General features: G+C 42.6%; 1 protein-coding gene across 2 annotated transcripts in view; it reads right to left on the bottom strand.

Annotated features, from left to right (window-relative positions):
* Nucleotides 1-11,556: 11,556 nt before the first annotated feature.
* SCG5 (secretogranin V) overlaps nucleotides 11,557-19,633 on the bottom strand; it is a 48,825-nt gene continuing 40,748 nt past the window's right edge. For both annotated transcript variants that reach the window (XM_019725553.2, XM_019725554.2), the window contains exons 5-6: nucleotides 15,935-15,988; nucleotides 11,557-12,129 (exon numbers count right to left, since the gene is read on the bottom strand). In XM_019725553.2, the coding sequence (XP_019581112.2) occupies nucleotides 12,034-12,129; nucleotides 15,935-15,988 (150 nt within the window). In that variant the 3' untranslated portion in view covers nucleotides 11,557-12,033. The remainder of the gene's footprint in view (nucleotides 12,130-15,934; nucleotides 15,989-19,633) is intronic.

Below are 19,633 nucleotides of genomic sequence, written 5' to 3'. Positions count from 1 at the left end.
GCAGGATATGGTGAGGCCAAAATGGAACACCAATGGAGCCATAGACAGGGGAGTCATATCACTATATTCTCACTGGAGGCTGGGTTGGAGACACAGGAAGCAGGAGCCACACAATCTTCAACCTGCCGTCCTCTTCTCTGTCTGCCAACCAACCAACCAACCAACCAACCAACCAACCAACCAACCAACGCAGCTATGGCAGTTATATCAGTAGCTAATGGCTAACCAGTTATAGCTGATGGCCAACTAGTCACAGCTGATGGTCATCTATTACCCGAGCCAGCATGTTTCCATGTGAGGCTGAGAGCCTAGAAACAGCTCTCTGGGACTCTATCTCCACAGCTTTGTTGTGGGATCAGTGAGCACACCCGTGTGTTCTGTGTGCACCCCTCACATTGAGGGATAGCCAATATGATGGTGCAGCCTCATTCTGGGAACTTCTATGCATCCTAATAACTTCCCTTTATAAAAGTAATCATGAGACAACATCCCAAAGACCCCAGAGAAGTAAGCATCATGGTCTGCCAGGAAGGATAGCAGCCACTCCGCTAAAAATATCACGGTAGCGTTTCATGAGAAAATGATAATGCACTCTTCCCCTTGTGTTTCTGGGAGACTGTCAAGATTTGTTGTTGGCAGATATTTTCATTTTCTTAGCCTGGTAAAAGAGGGCACAAAATAGGAAAGCCATACTGATTAAGAGAAGGTATGTTAGCACATGTGGCCAGGAATGATACACGTTTTACCACGGATTTAATTTTTTACTCGTTTTTGAATAAGGGTCAAGTAGCTAGCCAAATCCATTTTCAAGGCATCCATAGTTCCAAATGCCTCTTCCTTCACTATTTATTGATGGAATCCCAAGTATCTCATCCTAATCCATCCTGAGGAAACAGGGGATAGCAAACAGCATTTTATCATGGTTTTTGTGGCTTCTGAAAGCACAATTCCAAACCTCAGGAATACATAATACTTCTGGGAGGAGATGGGCTAGTTAGCAAGGTCTGGGGTCTTAGAAATAAATTCAGGTGACGTGACATATGTTTTTCAGATCTGGTAGAATTTTGTGAGACTACGAGTGTAGTTTTGCAGGCTACTCACACAGCAGTGGAGATCTTTTATTCTACCCCCTTCTCTCCTGGTCTCTTACCTTCACCGATTCTCATGCTATCTCTGGTTGCAGTTGTGGACATCATTTCCCCAAAATGACCATGCATCTGAGTCACTGGAAGAACTTTAAAAAAAAGTTGACTCTCAGAGCTTGCTCTGGACTACTGAACTAGAATTTCCTAAACTGGGGCCCAAGAATCTGTATTTTTACAAAGCTCTCCAGATTATTCTGACCAGCAGCCAGGTTTGGGACTTGCTGGTGTAGCAGAATGAATTCTATGTGTATGGAAGCCCAACCACCAAACTACCTAAGCAACTTCAGACAAATCAACTCTTGGACTATCAGGAAAACAGAAAGGGCTGACCCGGTGGCTCAGGTGGTTGGAGCGCCACGCTCCTAATGCAGAGGTCACTGGTTCGATTCCCACATGGGCCAGTGAGCTGCGCCCTCTACAGCTAAGATTGTGAACAACGGCTCTCCCTGGAGCTGGGCTGCAGTGATCAGCGGAAGGTTGGCGTGAGCTGTGGCAGGCTGCTGTGTGCCTCCATGAGCAGCTGGTAGCCAGCGTTGAGTAGCCGGTAGCCAGCGTGAGTGGCTGGTGGCCAGCATGAGTGGCCAGCAGCCGTTGTGAACGGCCGGCAGCCAGCGAGAGCTGCCGTGAGCTGCTGTGAGCGGCTGACTGACAACTGACTGCCTCAGAAGGGGGGAGCACAAGGCTCATAATACCAGCATGGGCCGGGGAGCTGTGTCCTACACAACTAGACTGAGAAACAATGGCTTGAACCCGAGTGTGGGGCGGGGGAGAGGTGAAAGAAGGAGAGGGAGATAAATAAATAAATAAATAAATAAATAAATAAATAAATAAATAAAGGAAAACAGAGTTATTGCAGAATTAGAGGAAATCTTGAACGTGATCTATCCCTATGTGTATTTAGTAGACTGAATTAGTTAATACTCTGCTGGTAACTGAGAAGCTCCCCAGAGTCTTTTTCTGAAATAGTGTTTAGCTTCCTCTTCTGTGTTTAATTCCTTATGAAACTTTATTTCTCCCTTTGTCAGTCACCAAGGATAAGACCATATGTAGATGAATCATAAGACCATTATGCCATGTGTTCTAAGAGCCTTCCAAGTTCATTGCAGCAAGAAACGTTCAACATTTAATGCATATTGTTTCTCGATATCTCTTTCCAAATTGCCAGTGCAGTTTCCATTTCTGGGAAATTACATAGACATGTCTGGATCCAACTCTTTTATCTTTACATTTCCAACTGCTCTGTTTTCCTTCTTTCTTCCCATCAAATTCTCATATTTTGACAGTTTTAAGACCAGCTCTTCCTTGATCTTTTCCTTCCTATAATATATTGAATTGAAATGAGCCCATTCTCCGTGGTGTGTCTTCTCTCCAAACACAAAATACTCTGAAGTTCATATTTGCTTTCTGTGAGTGGGTTAACATCACAAAAAGTTTGTGGTTTCATCCATCATAAACAAGAGTGTTTTAAATGAACTCTGTTTCTTTTCTCCCAAGCATCACAGAAAGGTTGGGGCAAAGTGAAATAAATGTTTAGAAAGAAAAACTTCTTATTAAAAATAGGTGTGATAAAAAAATATGTAAATTGGCTCACTAGAACAATTTGTAGAGTGCTTTAACTTAAAAGGAAACGATCTTGTAGTCATTCACAGTGAGTCAGGAGGAAAACACTCTGACCTCTTGAAAAAGCTGTTTACACTGTTCAGTGTTGACAAAATACATCCCAAAAAAGCCCTTTTTCTTATGATGTGAGACAAGGAGGCAAACTGCATGTGAGAGCATCTGATCATACTTCATTGAGAAATGTTACAGTTTTGCTTGTTGTATACCCACTTGATCTGAGCATATTAACAAACAGTATTAGCTGCTGGCAGTGTTTTGTATGAAACACACCCATTTGGAAAACTAAAAGAAATACTATATTCACATTCTCAATCCTCTTTATTTAAACAAAAATACTGCAGTGTGGTTTCAGTTGTGAATTATTGAGGACATGTTTGATGAACCAATGGTCAAGGCATATGTAAAAAGTGATTTTGAAATTTTCTCAAGGGTTGTTGTTTGGGGGTGGGGTGGGGGATAGACTATTGGGCATCTCTTCATTCTCTTTCTGGCTCTTCCATTGACCCCTTTCACTTTCTAAGTTCATCGGCTGTTGCAATAAAAATAACTCCCTCTTTCCTATGCCAACCTGTCTCAGAGTTTTCTGAGGTATGACGGCTTAATTACAAAGTAATCTGATGTTTTTGGATAATTGGTACCATCTAAATATAATGCATTATTTCACATCAGACACTCTAAAATAGCATCATCCAAACTGAAACCTGCCCAAAGCTATGGGGGATAAAAAAAATCTGTGAGCCCAATCCAAAAATCAAAAACAACAACAAAGAGCCAAAGTATAGTGAAAAATGAAAAAGAAAACACCTCCATCTTCACCTTTTTCACTCATGCCATCATGCATCTAGGGGGACAAATTGTTTCCATGTCATTACTAATGATAAAGCTTGAATTTAATGTAAATCTTTGCAGCAATTACTCATTTTTTTTTTAGAACACAGTTTCTTATTTTATCAACCAGGAAGGATGTTAAAGAAAAGTCATCTCTAAAATTCCACAATCTACCATTTGGCCACACTTTCTTCTGCAGAGCGATTATAAAATAATGAGTTGCTGACTAACCTGAGATCAGAGCAACTGGGCTCCAGTTACTCATGCTTTGTCTACTCCTATATGAAAATACATTGATTTCCTAATTATATACTTCTGATAAAGTGGAGGAGGAACATATGATGTGGACTAGTTTCACTTCTAAGAATAATAGTTCATGAATGCTGGCTTAAATTAGCATATCTATTAATAATAATGGTTAAATTTATGATCTTATTATGTATAAACACTGTGATACTTTAAATGTTGGATATAGTCAACTGGCACACAATATCTACTCCCATCTCCTACTATGTGTGTTCTTGTATTGCAGGGGCTAGAAAGATAAAAATTCCATTAGCTGACTCCCTGGCAGCTAGGATTCTGGAAACAAAATAGAACAGCAAATCGATGCACTCCCACAAGATTTTAAAGGTGGAAGAGGAAAGAGAAAAATGATTTACTTTTGCTGTTTCTCCTACGAGAGACAGTAGGTGAGGCAAACGCAGCATTTCTGTGTCAAGACAGCAGCTTCGGGAGTGTCATGCATCAGTCAGAGAAGTGTGATGATGGCAGTGGCATACACTTCCCAACCTCTGGATCCCAGCTATGATGGTGACCTTAAACTGGTTATGTCCAGCATGACTCCTTGCCTCCTGCTCCTCCACATCTTCAAATAATTTTGTAGGCACCCAATTCCTTGCATTAAATCACTTTCATCTGGAAAAACCCAGAGTAAAGAATTTGTTTCTTACACTATAATCCAACTAACTCTGAACTTGTCATCCAAATCAAGGTTTAATACACATGCTGTATTGCAGGGAATTTATTCTCAGATCAATTTGATGAAGGAGATATTGCCTTTCCCATTTGTCAAACGAAAGAACTCCAATTCAATGAGTTGAAATAACCTGCTCAAGGTCACACAACTTGTAAGTAGCAGAACCCAATATCAAATAGAAATCCAATTATACAGGTTTTGTGAATTGTGACGGTATGGGATCAAATCCATAATAATCATATACAAAGTGCTAAAGATTCATTTATGTATTTGCTAGAAACTACAGGAGGGAAGTAGATTATCTTCTACACCTGTGTATAAGACCCCCATAGCAAGGCTCAGTATTTGGCACCTAAAATAAGTCCTTGATAAGTTACTGCTGAAAGAATGAATGAATGAGTGAATGGTATTGTAATGAATCCTATCAAGGAAAGTGACACGAGAAGATGAAAATTCATATGATGGCCTGCTTGGAGATAATTTACTACTGTGGCCAAATTGGTTTTATTAAGATGTTTCTTACTCTTCATGTTTTCAATTGCCTCTGCTAAGAGCTATTACAAATATTTTTTCTGTTTCCTGTGTATATGTTTTTGGTTTTTGCTGGAAGGAATAACTTATCAATAAGCTCTACTGCCATATTAAATTCATCAAACAACAGAACATTCACCTATTAGGATGGACTTTTTTGTTCTCTTTCATCCCATCTTGTAGCAGCTTTTTTTCTAAATGGTTCTTTCTTTATAACTTATAAGTTAATGCTTCTAAACCCAAATTCAAAGACACATTTCTACTAGAATCTTTGCAAACACCTTGCCTTTGCTTATGAACTTCAGAAGCTAAGGTATGACATTCATGAATCTCTTGTTAGTTTTCTGTATGGTTTCCTCTGTGTCCATTAGAAATCAAGTTTCCTTTCACTAAATAGTTAGGATCATTTTACTGGCCCCTGCCTTCTCACACGGCTGGTGGCCACCAAATCTGCTATATTGTACATATTTTCTTTTAATTGCCAAATCCATGTGTATTTTAGGAGGAAATTTGATCCATATGTTTCTGATTCATCTACAATGAAGTCATCAAACAGGGGAGAGCAGCCTGACAGCCGCAAAGTCTTGGGAGAGTCTCTTTTTTTCCTTTGAAACAGGAAATCAGGTATATGAAGAGGTAGTACCCCAAATCCTGCCGTGCTCAGGCTGCTGGCAAAACCCAGGCCTCAGAAGTCTTCAGGAAATGTTACTTTTTCAAGATGTTAGCCTCCTTATGTAGATCTGCCTTTTGAGGGATCTTGTGAATAATATCCTGGAGATCCCTTATGTGAGGTGGTGGAACTGACCTGCTCTGTTGACTCCTCCTTTAGGCTCTCTTCCTGTGCTCTAAGCAAACTCCCCACTGTTTGGCCAACGTTTCCCAAGGTTTCTCTGTTCTAATTCCCAAGGCTGTCTCCACAGCACTTGATATACCCTGTTTCCCTGAAAATAAGACCTGGCCAGACCATCAGCTCTAACGCATCTTTTGGAGCAAAACTTAATATAAGACCCGGTCTTATATTTTATTATAAGACCGTGTATTATAATATACTATATTAGACCCGGTATATTATATTATATTATATTATATTATATTATATTATATTATATTATATTATATTATATTATATTATATTATATTATAAATTATAGACCCAGTCTTATAGCAAAATAAGACCAGGTTTTATATTAATTTTTGCTCCAAAAGACACATTAGAGCTGATGGTCCAGCTAGGTCATATTTTCAGGGAAATGCGGTAGTTAAAGGCCGGCATATGCCCTATGTGGCTCCCACATGCCTACTGAATATTCCCATGCTCAGAGTAGCACTGGCCGATGAAAGCCCATGCATAACCCAAAGCTGAGGCTGCCCACAGATCTGCCCTCACGGAGAATAGGACCTCTGCACGGGGCTGGTCTATTTCTCTTATAAATAGGTCATGCACAGCTGTCCTTGGAGTGCAGCACATTGAGGGACTTGGCTGGAACTCTGTGCCTTGCCATTTCCTGAACTGCCAACACTTGGACAGTGACTGGGAGGAAAAGAAAAGAAGAGAGAAGTTTTATAGGCTAGGTTTAAAATGACCTGATAATCAATGACCCAACGTTAAGTCAATCTGTCAACCCCACCAAAGTAAGAAGTAATCCCACCTTTCCTTTTTTTAAATTTGGGAATATTGAAGAACGGTGCGTTTTTCCAGGATGCCAAGTCATTGTTTTTTCAATCTAGTTGTGGGGTGGTGCAGCTCAGCTCCAAGTCAAGTTGTTGTTTTTTTCAATCTAGTTTGGAGGGTGCAGCTCACTGGCCCATGTGGGACTCGAACTGGCGACCTTGGAGTTATGAGCACCGCACTCCAACCACTGAGCCAACCAGTCACCCACTGGTGGCTTAGCTCCAAGCTCAAGCCGTTGTTTTCAATCAAGTTGTGGAGGTTGCAGCTCACTGGCCCCAGCAACCTTATTGTTAAGAGCTCATGCTCTAACCAACTGAGCCATCCGGCCACCCACCCACTTTTCCTTCTTTACACATAATCTAAGATGATCAACCTTTTATGGCTTAAAACGTCCCATAATGTTCATTCATTCAGCAAGCAGCTATTGCCTTTGTCAGGCCCTATGCAAGGTGCCAGAATAGAAAGAAAAATGAGACACAGTCCATGGCCTTAAGGAACTTATAACACAGTAGAGCCACACAAACACATAATAAGCAAATTAGCATTGGGTAGCAGTGTGGTGCAGGGTTGACTCTCAACTGTGGAGTTCAAGTTCCATCTCTACCATTTACTAGTTGTGGAGTCTTCCTTAAGCAATGTAACTTCTCAGCCTCAATAGCTCCATGTAGTAGGGAGGGAGGATTAAATGAACCACATACATAGAATCTGGTCTGTATATATAGTAGCTCTTATTGTTATGCTTTGTTGCAGGGACTGTACTGAAATATGTGTGAGATCCCACAGGAACACGGAAGTGTGTGGTAAGAGAATCAGGGATAACCGATTTGGGGGAAAGAGTGACTTCTGACCTGACTGTATTTCTGGGTGAAAGTTGCTGAGAAGAGAATCTACCCAACATGGTGGAATTCCTTTTGTCCTGAAATTAAACTTAAATATTGTCATGCAGGGTCTCAGCTCTCACTCCCCACACAAGAATGCAGGATATGGTGAGGTCAAAAAGGAACACCCACGGAGCCATAGATAGGGAAGTCATACCACTATATTCTCGCTGGCGGCTTGGAGACCCAGGAAGCAGGAGCCGCACAATCCACCACCTTTCTTCCACTTCTCTGTCAACCAACCAACCAACTCACTAGCTAGCTGCAATCCGCCGTCTACCTCTCTGACAACTGACCAACCAACCCTCCAACGCAGCCATGGCAGTTATATTAGTGGCTAATGGCTAACTGGTAACAGCTGATGGCCAACTAGTCACAGCTGATGGCCATCTACTACCCGAGCCAGCACCTTTCCACGTGAGGCTAAGAGCGTGGAAACGGCTCTCTGGGACTCTGTCCCCACAAATACTCTGACATAATGAGATGGAGGTGGTATTCACACCCAGCACTGAAACCACCTTGCTTTACAAATAGCTTCCAGAGCTCGCAGGACCTGGAATTTCTACGTGCCCTAAAATTTCAGCATTTCTAGTTCCCTAGTCCCGCCTCCTATTCCTTCTTCACTAGATTGTAAACTTGAGCAGCCTTTGGCCTGGTCTACACACTGTCACCAGTGAGCTTTCTAAAATATGAACTTGATAATGCCCCTTCCCCTTATGAAATCCTCTTGGGACTTATCCTTCAGGATAAAACGCACACACTTTAAAGTGTGGTCCATTTGGCTCTTCATGACATAGTCTCTTCCCCCGTCACCATCCTTACCTCTTAGCCTCCAACTGCATGTTGCCCTTAAAACTATCACCACATTAGACTCATTTGTGCACTATTGCCTCACTCTCTATAGTTTTGCACATGCATTCTTTTGCTTGAAACATTCTGCTTTCCATTCTCCCTTTTTTGAGGGAGAATGGAAAGCCTCCTAAAGAGGCTTTGAAAACCTCGTTAAGACTCAGCTCAGGAGTGACCTTCTGGTTTCCTTTCCTGGCCCACCCACTCTAAGTTAGCTGTCCCTCTTCTGAGTCCTCATTACACCTGCACAGATTTTACTGATTCCTGTCACCCTATCATCGTCTCTACTTTGCAGGTTTCTTGGACTCATAAATCATTTGTATCTCCCCACCTGGCTCAGTCATGACTCATGAAATGTCTGTGAATGAATCACAGAACCTTAGAGAGAATCTCAGCTATCCTCCTACTTGGAGGGGCATGAATGCCTTCTGCAGAAATTGAACCAGTTGCTCAGTGAAAGGGCTACACAAATGCCAGCCTCATCAGTGTGTTGGCGGAGGGGAAGCCAAAGCAGAGACAAAAAATGAGTGCTATTCCTGCAAGAAGGGCCACTTCCTCTTGTCAATTCTCATGATGTCTTGGCAAAAGGGTCTAACTAGAGCTGGTCCGTTCTCGAGTGGTCCTTGGAAAGAGGACAGGGGAGAGGGTGTGAGGCGGCATATGTTGGAGCAGCTCCACATGGAGTTGTGTTGTACATAGCTGATAGCAGCTGTGACTCGGAACTAAGCAGGTGTTAACTTCATAGCCCAATCCTGGAGCTCACGTCAGCTCTCCTGGGGCCTTGGCCTGGCATTCTGCTAGTTAAGGGACAAGGCATTAGGCAAGACCAAGCTTCGCCAACAAGGCTGTGTAGTAGCAAAAAATAGCTGTGGTGCCTGATCATGCCCAATGAGCCCATCCCTCCACCCCCACTTCAGACTGGTGAAATACCCTGGGTGTCTTAGACAATTGTTGGGGGAGGCCCTAAGAAAGGAGACTCTGGACCACCTGCCAGGTATGTGCTTGAATGATTATGATTATTGAAAACATCAAATTTTATTGAGTGGTCGTGTTGATTGTACAGTGGTCAGGAACCCAAGATCCCACCAGGGGCGCCTTGTAGTTTGATGCTCTGATGGGTAGTCCTTCCCCCTTAAATGTTCACTGGCTCCCAGCACCATCACTAGGAAAGGGCTCGAGTTCAGGTTTGGCTAAACAGGATGCAGTTCTTAGGTGTCAGAGAAACGGCAGTATCTATTTTGTTTTGCTTTCCTTTAATTTTGCCATAATGAGGTTACTAGAGTCTAGAAATGGGAGCTTTCACAAATACAGAATCAGTGAGGCTCTGAACTGCCGCTGCTAGTACATCCTGCCCAATGTGACCCCAGGTCGGCATCCTAAGCCTCCGTCATTCCATTTGACTCTGTAATGTCACCTCTGAAATGTGGTTGTGGGCTTATCTGAGCCCCATGTGTCTGTGCCAAGGCAATGGCACCGTATGATCACCACGTGATTCTGTGGCACACAGAGGATTTCAAATAGAAAGGATTTAATACCGAAACATGGTTAACAAGTGACAGAAGAGCCAGGAAGCTACGGGTATTAGTGCAATAACCCAGAGAATAACAATATAGAAGCAGCTATGGTTTCCTTTGGCTGCAGGGACTAGGGGAGGAAGACACGTGACTGGAGCTTGGCGGTCAGGTTCACCTGGCAGAGCCTGGAGCCTCTGAGAAGAGGCAGCTACAGAGAGAGAGAACAAACTACCCTGTTTTCTCCCGTTCTCTCACCATCTCCTCTCCCCTCACGTTAAACCCAGCCAGAAGTTAGCAGACAGGGGAGCCTGGGAAACCCCACCTGCCATTCTGAGAACAACAGGGGAGGGCAAGAATGCATCTGGGGGCAAACAGGACAAACACAGGCACAGTAACCCCACCTCCTCCTGCCTCACCTACCACTTTCTTCCTCATGACCTCAACACTTATTTCTTTAACCATTTTTCTTTTTTTCTGTCCAACAACCTTAGAGATAGCGCTGTCTTTGATTTTCATAAGAGAGTTAGAACTGGTCTAAAATGTAACTAAAATGCCTACAAAATCCAGAATTCATAGGGTAGACCCTCCCAGCTCTATACGTCTCTAGAATGTGAGGGAACTACTTTTTGAAATCAGGAGGTAAAGATGCTTCTGAAATCATGCTGTGGGATGTGGAGAAACTGCCTGCAGAAGCCCGCTTGGAAAAATGCCTCCTCCACGAAAAAGGTGCCAATACCTTTCTTGATTTTTATAAGCGATAACAACAGACTCGCATTTTCACTAAATAGGGTCAAGCTATTTCGATTAGACAAGTCACTGACATTTAGACTTAATGTGCACTCATTACAAGAAAACTCAAGAATGATCATTCTCCCTGGGTGCTTTTTCACTGCTGTCTCCCTTTTATAGCCAAGGAAATTGAGGCCAATGATATCAAAGCCTGAAAGTGTTGTCTCCTTTAGCACGAAGAGTTATAAAGGGCACGGAAATAATCTCACCGGTGAACTGATTCCTGCCAGCCTTTCACTGAATTGTTTTTCTGACTTGGGAGAACTCTGCTGGAAGAAAATTGCACACTTCTTCAGAAAACAGGCAAGAGAGTGCTCCTACACCAGCCATTCCGAACTTCCAAAGCAGAGTGGTGCTGACTGGTATACTCTCTGCGCACAGAAAGAAAGACCTGGATCGAGACCTGGATTGCATGCTCTGCTGCCTGAGGCCTTAGGGGTCAGTTTGGGTCCCTGATGCACCCCCCCAGAGCCCAGCCCTGTGCCTGGCACATGGCAGAAACCCAACATTTACTGAATAAACAAAGTAACTCAAACTCAGAGGACCTTAGTCATGATTACTGAATGTGCCACTTTCAGCTTTCTGTAGAGCTGAGTCTCAGTCCCACCATCTGTAAATTGGGGATAATAATACAACCCCATTTACTTCACAGGATCATTAAGAACAGATAAGCTCGTATGTGTGAGTTTGTTCTAGTAAGCAAAGACATTGTTTTTATCATGCCCTAAATAAATAAAACTTCCCACACCAATGCTTGCATACACATTTATTAAGACGCAGCCAAGGGAAATGTGTCAGCTCCTCCTCTGAAGCACAGTCTTCTTTATTGGTGTGTGACAACGCCCAGGGCTGGGGGAACAACATCATCAAAATCAAATGCCAGTTTTTACAGACTTGGCCCAAACAGTGCGGCCCAAAGCACCATTCTAAACTGCAAGAAATCTAAGGACGTGTCATTCTTAGTCTTGCTTTTTACTGTTGTTGAAGTACACACTTTCTTTTTAATATTCACTGCAGATTCGCATTAAAAAAAAAAGCTCCTATTATAATTTAGCAGAAAGCAGAGATATCAGTGTGAAGGACAATGCACTAACAACATAAAGCTGGTTTTTATCCATATTTGTCTAAATTAGAAACATGCTGCCATTCATGGGGGTTTTAATGACACGCGCACATCAGCGAGATGGAGGCCTAACGGGCAGTGTGGCGTCCACCCAGCATCTTCACTTTACTCTGGGTCCTTATCCTCATCTGAAAAATGGGGCACCGACTTCTTCGCGACAACGTTGTCCAGTCTTTGTCCTTTTAGATATGGGTTGACACTCTGAAAAAATATGTATGGTTTGATATTATACCTGAACATTGAATACAGACATCTCACAAAACAGATGAAAGAGAATCATTGTTGGCCTATTGGGTTCATTACAAGGTAACAGTGGTACCTACCACCTAACAAAGGATTACTCCAGGACACTAACCAGTACCTCAATAGGCAGAGAAACGTTGTCTGACTGACAAATGTGTCTACTTATGTCTTTCACACAGCTGTAAAGTTCTTATCAGATGCAATATGCCCCCCACTTTTCTGGCACAAAGATTTCATGTGAACCATCTAATACACTCTCACTATTAACTTAGACTTGCAAGCCCTGTATGAAAGAGAATTGTTGTTTGGTGGCATTATTTCGGTGGGAGAGAGAATCTGAAGTGCATTAAATTATTTTACAAGAAGAATGTTCTTAAGATGACAGAGCAGGGCCAAGTGGAAACTAGCCTCTGCAGACTGGTCACAGGTTCACCCTATTGTTGCACTGAGTCTTCCATGCCAGTATTCTACTAAAGAGGATTCATCGAAGCTCTAGCAGATTGAAAAGCTGAAGAAAAAGGAGGAAGTTAGATGGAAGGCTCCTTTATTTTTGACTCAAGTCTCCATAGTCTGACATCTCTTTCATCTGTTGGTATTCTGAATGAGTCAAGGTTTTTCCATTCCTTCTCTAATACATATCTTTTTTTTTTTTTTTTTTTTTGAGGTTTGGATTTGAACTAGTAATTGCAGCTTTACAACACAGGATTTATTTAGCAAGCAGAAAAATTTCAAAACGTTTTGAAATATTTGTTTATTGAAATAGCCTTCTAGTCCCTGAATGAAAATATACAAAAGAAGCTGTAGTTACAAATGATCAGCAATCCCCTTGGATACTAAGCCCCCAGGAATGAATGGAGGCAGTTCACAGGTGGGTCTCTCTTGCCCATGGAACAGGGTCTGACCTTTAGAAAGGTGAGCAGACATTCTCCAAAGGAAGAAATGGAAACCTGAATTTAGTATTCGTAAATGTCCTTCCACATTCTGACAGGTAATGGATCATGAACTGTCCAACTCACCCTGCAATACTGTGTCACAAACAAGTGAAGAATTATAACATATGCAACGTCCTCATAGATCTGAACAATGACATGTCACAAAAGACGGCACTTTGCTGGGAAGGAATCTTTAAAATATTTTAAATAGCTAACATACTTTTTATATCAAGGATTGTCAACTAGAATGGCCTGGCCTACCCCAGGGAATCACATCAGAATCTTTGGGTAGGTGGAGCAAGTATGGACTGAAAAATTATATTCAATATCATAGATACCATAAATGTTTTGTTTGTTGTTTAATAATAATATCTATTCTGAAAATTCTCATATATTAAGAAAGGGCATGAGATGTTCATGTTTATGAAATATGGAATAAACGGTCTATAAACTCTTTGAACAAGATAAATAGTAGATCTCAACTATTAACAAGAGATCTCTTAAGAGTTCAAAAGTTTGCAAGGTCATTTAAAGGTGAGTTAACCTTTTACTCATGAAGCAACTAGGAATTCAGTTGGATTTGAGCCAGTACGGAAAGTTACATAAAACCACCTGGGGCTCAGTTGTAACTTTGGGGAGAATTGTCTTGGTGAGGGACTTTTATGGGAGATAGTCCTTCTTCCCAGACCCAGAACATGACAACGATTGGAAGGGAGGGGAAGTAAATTAATGAGAACTAAAAGGGGCAATCAGTTGAACATTTTTGATAAATGTTTACTAGTATTGAATCCTAACTTAAAAGTAATAATAATAATGGCACTCGGTTTTAATTATCCTCTGAAGAACTTGAGGCACTGATATATTTATCTTCTCCATTGGGTGAGGGACTGGCTAGGTTACACAACGAACATTAGTCCCATTTCACAGCTGGAAGAACCACTGTGATGTGATCCTTGTTTTTGATGTTCTCTGGAAACCGACAGCAGATGCTGAGATTCATTGGAGAAAGCCTGGATTGTTCCCAAAAGGAAGCCCATAATTTCTTTATATTGATTCATGCAAGTGGTCAATGTCTTTAGTTAAGATGGAAACACCATCTGAGGCCTGATGACAGGAAAGGCAAGTTCTGTTTCCCCATAAGTCCTGAGAGGCCCATGGTTTACGGCATGAGCATGGGTCTTTGTAGATGCCTGAGAACAGAAAGAACCTAATACCTCTAGGTCAAAGTGACCCTTATTTTCACAGATTCTAAGCCTTTCCTATGCGGAAGAAGTTGAGGCCAAAGTAAAACCTTTATAACATGTGTCCTAGCCAGAATTCTGAGTTTTGGTCATCCGGGTCTCATCACTGAACCTAAATCATGACCCACAGCCATGACTCAAGTCAGGGCAGAAGGAAGGGTGAGCCAGGAAGTAGAGACAAAGCTTCATTCCAAGTTATTCATTTTGGATCCATCATTGGTCTTGTTTGGAAATGTCCTTGTTGTGCCATGGGGAGATATTCAAGCCACCTTATTGGTAAATTATGTGTATTCTGAGCTCCTGGAATAAAATTTCTTGATGTTCTCTCAAAACCACATTACACCCTTAAGGCCTCTTCCTGCCATACTCTGCCACGGGAAACTGTAATCACCCAAGAAAAACCCCTAATAACCCGGTTTACTCTCCCGAAGAAGATCTGTTTCCAGGCGTCAAAACTGCATCTCACATAGAAAATTGGCTGTGGGTCTTCTGTATTTTGTCAGGTGGCACAGAAGCTGGGAACTCTCTGTTGCTGGGGTCTGAAAATGAATGCTGAGTCCAGAACATCCACACCTCTTAAAGCACTCTCTGACTGGATTTGGCAAAACTATTCAGCATTGCCACAATGACCACTGTCCAGAGTCCCAAATTTTGCCAGGATCCCGGCACTTGCTAGGCTAATAAACAGTCGGTGGCCATGGGTATGAGGTTTAGTTTGTATATTCTAACCAAAATGGTTACTATCTGGCAGCACTGTGCTATGTAATAGCAGGATCTTAACTCTTTCTCCATCTGATGAAAAAAAGATGGCCGGTGGCCAGGCGCTTCTGTGTGGGAAGGCAGCCGTGGATTGACAGGACAGACAATGATCCCTTATTAAGTCCCGATGCCATCAAATGCACTGGAAACCCAAAGCATATGCGACAATCGGCTTTACATGAAGCAACGCCATGGTGGCTAAAAGTAAAGCACCCAGACCAAGGTCTCACCCTGGAATGGTTAGTAACGAAGCCTGCAGTAAATTCAGAGGTCAGCAAACAGATATAATCTATCTAGTGGGTTTCTATATCAATCCGGCTAGGCCAAGAAAAATGGTACGTAGGAGGAATGAGGTTCGTTCATTTCATCTTTTGTCCTCATATTCCTTCAAAATTATTGCCTGGAGACTGCTGCTCATCACTTCCTTGTTCCTACCTTGTGGGTTTATATAATGGATGCAGATGTGTGAGCAGTTACCCCCAGTGGCCTACACACCCTTTGCAGAAAGACCTGTCCTAATGCACTCCCCGCATTTCCCACATCTATGCGAGAGACACAATGCACATTTCCTGTGTGCAATGGAGGTGATGGAATCACCATACAACTTGGCTTCCCACTAAAAATCACATGTGAGAGCTTGAGAAAGCATCCCAGAAACCAAGGGCGGACTTTCTGGGCATGGCGCTCGTCACATGGGACCACTGCTCTGCCCTCCCAGGACTGCATGTGAAAGGATTCTCTATGTTCCAGCAACTGAAAGTTCCAGCTTGTCAACTACCCCACTCAGAAGCTTCAGGCATCCCAACAACAACCCAGCCAGCCGTACATTACCCTCCGCTTTCGTCTCTGTCCTCCCTTCATCTTCTCATAAAGGAGTTTCTTGTTCTAGAGCGGGGAGAAAAGAAAACAAATGCAGAAGTATGGATCAAATTTGGTGAACGTCTATTTTAAAAGCAACCCTTGGTGTGTCCCCTGGATATTTACATACACATATTTTGGAAACAAAGCTAGATGAAAGGAATGTCGTGTCAGAAAGATGGACCACAAGGGAAAAGCTGGTGGTTGTGCAGCTTTTAATAAAGTTCTCTGCAATGCCCTAAGGCACATCAGTGTCATCGACAATCATATAAACAGGAAAATACAACATTCTGAAACACAAGAGGCGTTGGAAACCCATCTCCCCACTTTGAACAGCCTTTGTTTAAAACAAACAATTTTATCTCGCATTAATTTTGTATCTAACTCCCTGTTTAGGAGCTGCACACAGAAACTGTTCTCCAGAGTCGTGTCTGACTATTAATAACAATCTTCTAGGTAAATAAATGAAACACTCTGACTTCTGCAACCTTTCCTCCTGTGGCTAAAGTCAGTGCACCCAGTCAAGACAATCGGAAAACCATTTGGTCTATAACATTTTTAATAGAGTGAACCTTTTAAAAACTGCCAAAAAACTTCTTGGCAGAAGGAAAGTTATGTTGGGGGAAAGAACGGGATCTGTTACCACAGTTTGTATAAGTGTTTCCACATATTGCTGTATTTCAAACACATCGTGGACTTAAATGAGCTCTAGAATATCAGACACATGCTCAACAGATTTCCCTTCTATTGGGATTATAAAAGACAGACACTTAACCTGGAGGCAGAATGGGAGAAAGGGAACTGGGGGGGGGGGGGGGGGGGGGGCTTTACTTGTGTTGTTTTTTTATTTGATTTTTAATCAGAAGTGAAATAATGTATAAAATGGTGATTCATCTTACTCTAAATAAAAATACCTTGACATTGATTAAAAAAAAGGAGACGACAGAGTGTTGGTAAGGAACAAGTTTATACAACACTGGTATCCTCTGAGCTGTCTGGAGAGAACCATTTTTTTTTTTTTAATGGTAGATTTAGAAATGCAAATGCCAAATGCCAAGAATGAGCTTCATCATTTTCATGTTCATTAAAATCTACCTCACCCACAATTTACAGTGCATATCTCTTGCCCAACCTCAAGTATGTGGAAAGGCTGTGCCAGGGAGGGAAGCAGCCTCCACTGCCAAAGGGCCGGTACTGGTCACAGCTTCCCTCTCGTGCTCACTCGAGGAACTGATCAATTTAATATCTCTTGAAATCTTGCCATTTGCGACCACATAGATGGACCTTGAGGGTATTATGCTAAGTGAAATAAAGTCAGACGAAGGAAGACAAATACCGCATGATTTCATTCACATGTGGAATAAAACAAAACAAAACAAACTAACAAACAACAAAACAAACCCCTAGAGGCAGACAACCGATTGGTGGTTACCAGAGGGGAAGGCGGGTGGATGGAGGGCAAAATGGGTTAAGGGGGTCAATTGGCTGGTCATAGATGAAAATTAGACTTTCGGTGGTGAATACGCTATAGTGTATACAATGTCGAATCATAATGTCCTTCACCTGGAACTTATATAATGTTCTAAACCAATGCTACCTCAATTAGCAACATGTACATCTATATCAGAAGAGAGAAAAGGGGGATGTGTAGATCATTCACTTGAGGAAGGAGGATATCGCCGTGAGGCTCATTCCTGCCGTTTGTAGATGCCTTTCTGGAATGTAACAATTCCTGATGCACAGAGACTGTCCGGGGAGTTCATGCAGAGCTGGGACAGGGGGCTGGGGAAAGGGCGCGCAGAAAGAAGTTTCTTCATGTGCAACCCCTCATTCAGCTGCTTGAGCAGGAGGGAGTGTGCGGAGGCACCTGAGTTGGGACCGTTGTGTAGGACAGCCAACCAGCCGTGACAGAGCTCCACTGTGCCACCAGGAGCATTTTAATTACTCTCCTTTTGAAGGCTGCGGGGCCAATTATGTCTATAAGAGCCTTCATTCTAAAGGAAATGCAGAAGGTCTGGCAAGTCTTCCTGTCAAGGATGGTCCCTGTGTTTCCCTAAGAGCTAGGGTTAGGATTAGCAGGACGATGCTGTCCCACCCTTGCATGACAGTGGCCAGGGCATTCCAGATTAGCCCTACTTTATATGGATTTAAAGGCAAGGAGTGGCAGGCACAGTGGAGGTAAAAGAAGGATACAAAACGAATGCGAAGAAGCCAGCCCCCTCTCCTGACACCCGCTCCTTGTTGATGGGTGAGGAGGGAGCCGTGTGGAGCCTGTTTCCCATGTGAGTAGCAGGTCCGAGTTCATAAAAAGGGCTTTCCATTGTGCCATCAAGATTTTGGACAACTGCCCAGATGTTGGTTTCAAATTCCATTCCTAAATGGAACCAGGGAGGCTTCTTGGAGAAATGTCTGTTTGCAGGACTAAGGCAGGGGAAGCTCAAGGATGAATGAAGTTGGAATATCTAATTGAGCCACAAAGTTAAGGAAGCGCCCAGAAAGCGATGGGACATGTCAAAAAGAAAGAAAAGCCAGCTTGCAGAGACTCCCACTGGCTAAACCTAGGACAGTTTGAACAGCAAAATAAATAATACCAGGTATCAACAAATCCATACCGATGTTACACAGAGAAACCCAATTTAGGATATGTGCTGCCGAAGCGAGCACGATAAACACAATTTAAATAAATACATAAAGCAAGCAGGGGAAACTCTTGCTTAGGACAGAATAAGTGCATAAAGACTACTAGAGTAAGAAAATCACCATTAAAATGACCATAGTTATAACTGATTCTGGCGAGTATCATCAATGGATACTAAAACTGTTGGTTAAAATTTTAACACGGACAGAGCATTTAGACAGTCTCAAAGTATCTCCCTGCAGATCAATTATTCATTTCAAAAGCAAAAATGGTAATTTTACCTTGGAGAAAACTGGCAGACACGACTTTAACCAGGTCACCAGCAATTCTGGGACCAACTGGGACCGCGTGCCTCCTGATACGCAACACTAAGAAGAACGTATCAGAAAAGTGTCACTTAAGTCTGATCACGTAGAAACATGAGACAAGCGCCAACTGCAGAGCACTGGACTCTTCAGACATGTTGAGGTCAGGAAACGCGAAGAAAGGCAGAGACAGCGTTCCTGGCTCTTCTTTTTCACCTGGCTCCGGCTCTCACCATGACCCGTGGCTTCCGTTTAAGGAAGAGCCTCTACCTGCCCAAGCTGCTGACGAAAAGATGTGATACGCACTTGGAAGGGAGAAATATTGGCTTTCAAGACAACTTTTTCCTGGAACCCTCGGAGAGGAAAATGTGACGGGAGGAGGTGACTGACATCTACTAGCCACCCTTTGGTCACAGCCACTCAGTGCTGTGCGTTACACATTGTCTCAAAGGTAACCAGGCCGGGGTCGGACTCAATAGGACTGCTGGACAGGACACATTCTGAGCAATGAGCCATGAAGAGATAAGGAATTTCTCCAAGTTTTAAAGAATTCCTGGAGTCAGATGGTCTGGTTCAAATCCCAACTCTGGCAATCATCAGCTCTGTTGTGTTGGGCAGCCTATTCAACTCTCTAAGCCTGTATTGTCTCATCTGTAAAAGGAGAGTGATAGGGATGGGCAGATTGAATGAGATAATTCATGTAAAGTATTTAGCATAATGTCTGGTACA

This window comes from Rhinolophus sinicus, linkage group LG03 (genome assembly GCF_036562045.2).
Source record: "Rhinolophus sinicus isolate RSC01 linkage group LG03, ASM3656204v1, whole genome shotgun sequence".
Classification (NCBI taxonomy): domain Eukaryota; kingdom Metazoa; phylum Chordata; class Mammalia; order Chiroptera; family Rhinolophidae; genus Rhinolophus; species Rhinolophus sinicus.
This window is presented reverse-complemented; position numbering and strand designations above follow the sequence as displayed.